This window comes from Anabas testudineus, chromosome 24, assembly GCF_900324465.2.
Source record: "Anabas testudineus chromosome 24, fAnaTes1.2, whole genome shotgun sequence".
NCBI classification, from domain to species: Eukaryota; Metazoa; Chordata; class Actinopteri; order Anabantiformes; family Anabantidae; genus Anabas; species Anabas testudineus.
In genome coordinates this window covers 8332703-8341899 of record NC_046632.1, presented here as the reverse complement: position 1 = coordinate 8341899, position 9197 = coordinate 8332703, and the positions used below count along the sequence as shown (strand labels likewise).

At 41.2% G+C, this 9197-nt stretch overlaps 1 protein-coding gene across 1 annotated transcript; it reads right to left on the bottom strand.

The window, feature by feature from the left end:
• Window positions 1–505: 505 nt before the first annotated feature.
• LOC113149383 (adenylate cyclase type 3-like) lies at window positions 506–8705 on the bottom strand. Its single transcript, XM_026341486.1, has 20 exons — window positions 8022–8705; window positions 7591–7740; window positions 6590–6729; window positions 6363–6474; window positions 6056–6183; window positions 5665–5823; window positions 5420–5582; window positions 5132–5239; window positions 4932–5008; window positions 4652–4813; window positions 4322–4409; window positions 3944–4060; window positions 2940–3211; window positions 2766–2847; window positions 2410–2568; window positions 1938–2084; window positions 1686–1802; window positions 1434–1560; window positions 1219–1343; window positions 506–1079 (listed from the first exon to the last, which is right to left on the bottom strand). The coding sequence occupies exons 1-20, from the start codon at window positions 8703–8705 to the stop codon at window positions 900–902; spliced, it is 3297 nt and encodes a 1098-aa protein (XP_026197271.1). The 3' UTR covers window positions 506–899.
• Window positions 8706–9197: the final 492 nt, after the last annotated feature.

Genomic DNA, 9197 nt, shown 5'->3' with positions numbered 1-9197 from the left:
TACTGTAGATCCAATTACTGTGTGAAGACTTGACTGTGAATATTGAGATAGAAGGAACAGTCTTTCAAACTATGTTCATTCAATATTCATCATACTAAATTGCAAAAATAAAAAAATCACAAATTCTTGGTCTGAAATGTCCTAATAAACCATTTTAGTGTGCTCACCTGGACACAAACCTAGTGGGGCATGTGTGCTCTTTAGATATTTAGATCTGTAACTCATCAGTCAACCCCATTTTCAACCAAACTTTACAGAAAAAAGCCAGTTCAAAAAGACTGCTCAAGCTTATTTTGATACCAAACTTCCATTGTATTTAAATTGAAATCAGTCATCTCTAATCACTGATAATTGCCAGTCAGACATAACTGAATGCATCCAGCATAGCTGGTCTGCTTTTGCTTTGCTTTGATTATTAGAAAATTATCATGAGCAACAAACTGACCAACTAATAACAGTACCATGCATGGTGCGTGGAAAATAAATTGCAGAAATTTAGAGTAAACATGTTTTATTGACATAATATAAATACAGAGTGATCAGCCTACATTATTTTACACCTTTTACTGAACTTGTGATAAAATATAAGCGTATGTCTCTTGCAAACCTCATAGCACTCTATGAATGAAGTGCAAAGTAACATCTTTAATCCCATTCCTATTTCTGATTTACATACAACAATACAAAATCATTTTCTGTTAGCAAATGTATTGAAATGGTATTTCACAATTGTAATGCTCATACATTTGTTGTTGTTTTGTTTGTCTAATTCCATATTTATTGCATTGCTAAAGAGTGTATTTAACAGATCTAAGTAAAATGTACAGTATATGAAAGTAATGGAGCAAAGTGAACATCCTGTTGTCCTGTGTTAATGATATTTCTTTGGGTAAAAATAGTCAAGAAAGGTCCCCAACTTGGTGTGGCAGTGTAGTGGTCACTGGGCCCTTGCTAATTGGTTTGTCTTTGCCCTTCATAAAAAATGTTAGCAGCTCCCCTTTCCCTTTGACGTAGATGAGCCCTCTTCGGATAAAGCGAAAACCATACTCTTTCAGGATGTCGTAGCAGTCCTCTACCAGCTGCGGCCAGAGTCGGACACAACATATTAGTCAGACAGGCAAAATCATAATTGAAAATTTGACATGTGCATTAATTAGAACAGAGCAGAATAAAGACAAGGTGTTTAAATGTGTGATTTTGTGCATGTGTGTTTGCTACCTGGATGTTTCCCATCACTCCAGTGGACTCCATTCTGCTGGCCACATTGACTGTATTGCCCCAGATGTCATAGTGTGGTTTGCGAGCTCCAATCACTCCAGCAAGAACTCCTCCTTTATTCAGACCTAAATGGATCAGCCTAAGGTCATGAATATACATAATATACTATACTATACTATATATACAGGCAAACAACAGTAAAGACATGCACTGACCAATTCGGAGCATGAAGTTATTGAAGGACTGTTTGTTGAGGTTGTTAAGGGTGACTTTCATAGCCAAGGCAAAGTCAGCCAGGTCAGCAAGGTGCTGCCAACGCTCTATCAGTGACTGGTCTTCTGGCTGTGAAACAATAGCACATAACTTTCACTGTTATCATTACTGATGTTAACAACAACACTAATTGCGATAAAATGCAAATTGCTTTACACCATAAATTGTAGGACAGGTGCCCTATAACTGCACACCTTGCGGTTGCTGTATCCATTTGTGTTGCTCTCTGGAGTGAGTCCTGATGCAGCCATGTAGGTGCTTCCTATGGTCTTGATCTTAGTGATGCAGCGAAACTCATCTCTGTCTAGTAACTGGTGAAGAAAGTGGACATCAGTTAGCCCAAAGGAGTTGTACAGACATGTCAAACCTCTGCAGGTTGTTTGCACCTATGAGACTATAGGTTCTCAGCATTTACAAACTGTTGTAGAAACACATCCAGAACTCACACTGTCAAAGTCGGAGATTATCTCATTGAGAATCCTGAGACACTCAAGGCCTCCATTGTTGATGCTCTCTTCAGTGTAAAAATCAGAAAAGTTGGGGATAGAAGCAAACATCACACCTATTTCATCATATGACTGGCTGTACAGCTCCTGCAAACGACAACATATGATGTGAGGTTGTCATGATTTCAGTTTGCATATTTCATCAGCAAACATTTCATCATAACTGGGTATTTGAGTATACCAGAGGTGCGCATAAATGTAATAATGACATAAACCACAAGATGGCATTGATGTAAAATGAACTGCATTTAAAGTCTGGGTCATGTGCCTCTGACGAAGGCGTAAGCTGGAACTGGCTTTGGGAATGGAAAGCATGATGCCTTTTGACATCATTTTCTTTTTCTATACTAACACCCCTCCAAACACCCACATTGCTAAATGAGGCTTTTAGCTGGCAAACACTCATGTTTACCTCATCCCTCTTCTTAGTGCCTAGGAAGTGTTTGGCCACATGCTCGGGCAGCATGTTAGTGACAAGCGCTTCATTCCAGCGTCTCATCTCAAATACCCTCTCTTTCTGGTCATGCACACCAATCTTCCACAGGAACAGTTTCCTTGACTGACGCTCCAACTACACACACACACACATGAACAGGCATCATATAAAGAATTCACGTTTAGTTTAAATATTAAATATATAAATATAGTTTAAATATTTGTAAGATAAAATAAATTCGAATTGCCCAGTTGAAGAAGACTTTTCTTGCAGCTGTGGCAGACAGGCTGCTGTGTGTCAACAAAGTGTGTGCACAGGATAAAGTGACTCACTTGTCTGGCAAAGAAGTAGAAGCCAATCATCATGACGATAATCATCATGGTCATGAGGTACTTAGATGGCACTGTAAATGTTCTGGAAACACAAAGAGAGAGATAGGAAGCACATTAAAGACCTGATGCAGCCATTTGTACTGATAGATGCTGATAGATGATGTTGTTTCTCACCTGTAGGAGGAGAACTGTATAAAGTCATACAGGTCATAGATGTCTCGCCAGCTGTAAATATTAACAGCTCCAGTTGCTGTCACAACCAGCACCATTAGGCCCATTTTAATCAGGTGGCTGACCTGTACCAACATGGCAGTTGCAATGAGTGACATCACAGCCATGAAGCTGTAGTGCTTTGGGTTATCTGCACAGCTGCGGTCACCGAGTGACTTCAAGACGGGACCGGAGGTGCTGTTAAAGAGCTGAAGGGATGGTGGAGCGCAGCTCAACTGCAACATCAGAAATAAATGGAGTGAGTGATTACCTGCAAACACTTACACGTAATTAGCTGGTACGTTCAAGGCCAGAAAGATGATGTAAATACCAGCCTCTGCTGCCACTGATAACTGTATTCATGTTTTACTACTTTAATATGCCAGCAGCACATGTTTACACGTGTTTGCTTCTTTCTTAAGCATGTTTTTTCAAAGCACGACTGTCACTTCCACATGACAGCTAAGACAGAGAAGCGTTCACTTTGGCGTCCTCTATTCCTGCCAGGCCTCAGAGGCAGCAGTGTGTGTAACAAGCTGCTCCTGTGGGGCCATGACAAATGAGCCAGCAAGCAGCGAGACAGACGAACTAATGGATCCCAGTGGGAACATGTTGACAATAGACTGTTATAATTTGATGAGGACAAAGTGGAAACACACAAATGAAAGGAAACATACACTCACACAATAGAGAAATGACAATATACAGTATACCGCACTGTACTGTACCTCAATGACAACATTAGATTTACAAGACTTTTGCATTAATGTAATTTGATTTTTTAGGTATTAAAACTGAAATTCTTATCCTAGCTAGTTATGAATACATGGTTTCCTAATTTAATTGCTGCTACATTACAATATCATTTTCTCTTTTCATTTATAAAATGACATGTACCATGTGATAGATTATACACACAAAACACACAAACACACACAACAGTGCATGAGCATTGTCTTGGTTCATACCATGTCAGCGATCACAGCCATGGTAAGAACAAATATGGCTGCCATCGCCCACGTGTTTCTTGCCCACCGGGTTCGATCAATCCACAATGAGAAAGACACCAGCCTCTTGGAGAACATCTGCAAAAAATAAAAATCATTATCATCAACATCAAGTATTGTGCACTTGTGTACAGTGTACAGTCTTAGATAAAATCCATACATACTATGTATTTATAAGTTAACACAAATCACAATGTATGCACTAGGAATAATGCATTGAAAATACTTCAGTTCCGTTTTTCAGTGTAAATACCCATCTGAAAGGAAAGGGTTGTACATTTTATGACATTAAATGATACATTCCCCATCACCGCAGCCAGGTCTTTTTTGTTTTCTCACCCTGGGAAAGATGGCAGCCAGGGAGCAGATTGTGAGGATTAGCAGCAATACCTCTCCTATTGCAAGCGTCACATAGATCACACTTAAGCTGGAACAAGAACACACATTTTCAGTCACTTTCTAATAAATAAAATATGCTCTGCAATATGTAAAAAAAAAGCATGGCAGTGATGATTCAATGATTCAACTGCCATGTTTGAGGCAATAACACCTTCATATATAAATGCACAGACGACTATGTTGCATTTCACGTTTCCATCATGCAATTAGGTTTCATACTGAGTGTGTATTTGATTCATTTTTAAGACACAGCAAAATGGCTTAACTCACAGTGGATCTATGAAAATCTCCATCGCTGTGATAAAAAAGAGCACAATCATGCAGCAGCCGAAGGCTGCGCCGCTTCGCTTCTCCTTCTCTGAGGAGTAATGCTCCTCCAGCTTCTTGTCTACAAATTGCAGTGAAATAGGGTTGATCTGATTGTCCTTCATTCTGCGAGGAACAGAGACACAGTGGCAAGAGCACAAATGTATTAACAAGTGCCCGACAGTTGAGGGAGTGTATACGTATTATTTAATAATTCCTATTAGCTTCTGACACATTGTCTTACATTTGTTGAGTTTCTCGCTCCAGCAGCTCCTGCTGTAGTCGACTGTTGATCACTTGCTCCTCAACCATTTTATTCGTCTAAGGTCATTGGAGAGAAAAGAGAAATTAAGAAGGCAACATAGCCTCGATCAATATACTCTGCCCATGTGAACTTTGTGCAGAGTATATGCTTAATTTGGCCTTGACATTGAATAAATTCACCTCCTGTTTAGACTCAGTACGGGTGGACTGGGGTGAGGCTGTGTTCCCATTTGTTTCTGTAGTGTTGATTAACTGGTTGGAATCTTTTTTTAACAATGTGCCAGGTGTCTGAGGGTGGAGAAGCAGAAAAAAACATCAGTTAACATTAGAAATATTAACATGTTAGAAAATATTTCTATGAATTCTTTAAATTAGGTTAGATATTTAGTTTTTGATTCAAGCAACTGTTACTTCTTACAACCTTATGGCCTGAAGGAGAAATGGTTTTTAGCGCTGAAACTTACTCACATTTCCATTGAGCTCATTTGTGACCTTTTTATTAGGCACTAGAACCAAGTAAGTCTCGATGCCTTTCTCTAGCAGGTACTCGCACCTCTCACCACCATTTCCCTGCTCCAGTTCAAATTCTCCGTGCAGACTGTCCATGGTTGACTGGGAAATATGCACTCTCCTGTGTAGCACACAAGCTGTTGTACATAAAATATATAAAGGATTTCCAATGCTTCCTATGACAGTAAGCACTTTTTTCATACCCGGGAATCCCTCCAGACTCCATCTTGTTGGCTACAGTGACGTCTGTGGACCAAACGTCAAACTGCCACCTCTTCTGTCCAAGTACTCCGCCCAGAACGGTGCCTGTGTGGACACCCACACGCATGTCCACTTCAGTTTTAGTTTTCTCTCGCACATATCTGCGCAAGAAGGAATCATAGAAAATCTTAGAAAGTTTTGAATTAATAATATAAAACAACTTTAGATTATTCTTTCTTTTCTCTCTGTCCCCTTCTGGGATTATTGATATTGTCGGATCACTATCCTTTCCCATTACTCATGGCTATGTATTTGCATTGTCTCCATGTTCCTTACTTTGGTGTGTTATTTTTATTTTTGTGTGTTTGCATTTTTCTCATGGCCACTACTTACGAGATGGCTTCTACCATAGCTAGACCCATCATTATGGAGCAAACTGCATGGTCCTCTCTGAAGTCAGGAAGACCACAGATACAGTAGTAACAGTCTCCAAGGATCTTTATCCTCAGCTGGTGATATTGCTGTAAAATGAGGCCAGATGTGCAGATTTATTTTAAGCAAAGCAAGATAATATTTCAAGTTTCAGAAGATATTTTACCTAATTTATTTGCTATCTCTAAGGTACAAAAATTAAATATTAGATCTGACTCACACTGTTGGAAATTACAGCACAATACAAAGGAACAAAGTAGATACTCACTGCTGCCAGTTTATCGAAGCGAGCAAACAGTTCATTGAGCAGCTTTACGAGCTCTTGGGCACTACAGGCCGAGGACAGCTGGGTGAAGCCCACGATGTCAGCAAACAGGATACTGCAGCAAAAGTGCAGATGTTGCAATGTGACACTTGTTACACACCTTATAAAACCCCTCCCCTAAAGATTTTGAATTAGAACCTCCAAAAAAACACTCATTTTGTGAACCTGACCTGACGTTTTCATGGCGGTACATGTACATAGTGTTGAACTGCTGCTGCTGCTGGACTTCTTTCTGATTGGCCTGGTTCTTCATGCCTTGCAACATCTCATCTGCTATATGCTTGGGCAGGATGGACAGCAACAATTCCTCCTATGTGGAGAGACAGTCAAGGAAAGTGTCATTTTTGCTTTGTTTAGAAATGACACCAACAATTTTCCCAAGTATGTACACTGCATGACTGAGGCGTCATATGGGTCCTCAAGAGGTCCTGTCAACTGGTGAAGTGTTCTGGTTGGCTGTTTCTGTCTTCTTAAATCCCCCACCTCACCTAAAATGCACTATGGGAATTCTACCTCACTGTCATCTACTATCATCAAGTCATGTTACATCGTCTTTTCCACCCCTTGGCTAAACAAATCTCACAGCTCTGTGCTTTTTGTTCCATAATTTGTCACAGTCAAGGAAGAACAGAAGCGGAAAGAAAGAGGGAACGGAGCAGCAGAGGAAATAGATAACAAAAAATTATTAAAAAGATGGTTGTCACAAAGTAAAATTGCAATTAAAGGAAATATAAATGGTAACATGACAGCATGTGGGATGAGGATATGCACAACGAAATCAAAAGCATTTTCGGTGCGAGTTAAAATCTACAATTAAATGAAAAAAGCAGTTTCATTCAGAAATGTCTACGTTTAATATTCATAATAAAACAACACAGCTCCCCGCAGCTTCGCTTGGGGTTATGCTGGTTGTCAAACTGACCGCACTGAGTCAGATCCCCAGGCGCTGTCTCTGCTGGTGAAAACAACATATTAGTCCCAGGCTGAGCAAAACACCCCATAATTAGGCATAACTAGCTCACAGGTCCATTTGTGTGTGTGTGTGTGTGTGTGTGTGTGTGTGTGTGTTTTCATTAAAAATTATGAGAAATAATTAGGAAAATAAGAAAAATGCATTATCTAATTGAGCAAAGCACATCTGTGACGGTATTTGTGTGCGTCCTCAGCTCACCTGCTGGGTGCTCTGCTCTTCCAGGGTGAGTTTGACCTCTAGTGACTGACGTGCTTCCAAGAAAGCTGTCCTGTACTTCCTGTCTGCCATGTAGTAGGACATGACCCCCACTATGGCTGCACACAGGTACAGCATGATGTTGGCTAGGAGCTGAAGAGAGGAAGAGGCATGGAGGTCACTGTGTGTGATTAAGGCAATGACTTATATTCACTACTGCAGTTTTGTTTTCCAGATCTATGTTTGTCTAGATTTATTAGCTAAATTAGGATAATTTTTGTGTATTTCTTGTATTTTTATGTCAAAACAGATTTAATAAATTGTTTAGATGACATGAAACCTTGTTTTTGGGGACATCATGTCCTCCTCCATCCTTTACCATTCACCTAACAGGTGCTATGTCATTTGTTACTTTGCCTGGGTGCAAAATGTACCTGTCTTGACAGCATGGGTCCCTGCAGATTGGAATCAAACTTCTGTGCAACAATCACCCCCAACACCAGGGTGTGGATTCCACAGGAGAGGGTGGTGAGCAGCAGCAGGGGCAGCAGGTTCAGTGGTAGTGTCAAAAAGATGGAGAAGCTGAAAAAGGCCTGCCAGCCCACGGAGCTGCTGGCGTGGGGGAAGCGTTCATTGTATAGTCCCATGTAACATAAAACGTGGAGGGTGATCAGCAGCCACACTATGTACGGGAATGCCCTGTGTGACGAAACGGATGCAGGGAGCTTCCGCAACCAGCACAGCAGGTAGAGAACAATGTCCACGGCCAAACCCACGGCTGCCACCGCCACCATCGCCCGGTTCTCCTCAGTGTACACCACCGCGCACATGATGACGATGAAGCTGTTGAAAAGAGCTGCAAACATCAGCAGCACCAGCAGGTTCTCCTGCCTCTGCCGACAGAAGTAGTTCTGGTAAAGCCTCTCCAGCGACTCGGGCGTAAAGCTGAGGCGCACTGCGCGCGGCAGGCAGCGCCAGCAGCGGGACTGGAGCACCGTCATCTCCCGCGTCCGACCCGCTCCGCTCCGACCCGGATCACTGGAAACCTGGGCTGAATACTCCACGGAGTACTCCACAGACTGCTCCGTTTCTGTTGTATGGTCTCGTCTCAGAGACATGTTGGGTTAATAAAAGCAGTCCTCTCTCTTCATGTAATACTGAGTCAGTATTCCAGATGTGCGCTGGAGGCCAACATCCATGGACGAGTTGTGATGGGTTCCATCTTTGTACTACTTAAGGAGATCATTACATTATTAAGCTTTTAGTTATGGTGCAAAGGGCATCCATGAGTTATAAACATTTCAGTGTAGAAAATGATTCAACTCGAGGATGACGATGTCCAGTAACACTTAAACCCAACTCCAACACAAACACTGCGGTCTTACAAGGAAATCTCTCACCTTATTACTTTATTTCCATGTTACTTCATGTAACTACAGTGATGATTAACTCCTTAAAATAGAGAAGGTTCTTCCAGGCTTTTGATTCCAGGTTGTTTCAGTGGGAAAACGTCTTCCCCAATCTTCTTTCAGATGAAGTACAGTTTTGCTGCCATGATATTCCAACAGGTGGATACACACTTGACAATAACATATCTCTTGAGAACAAAG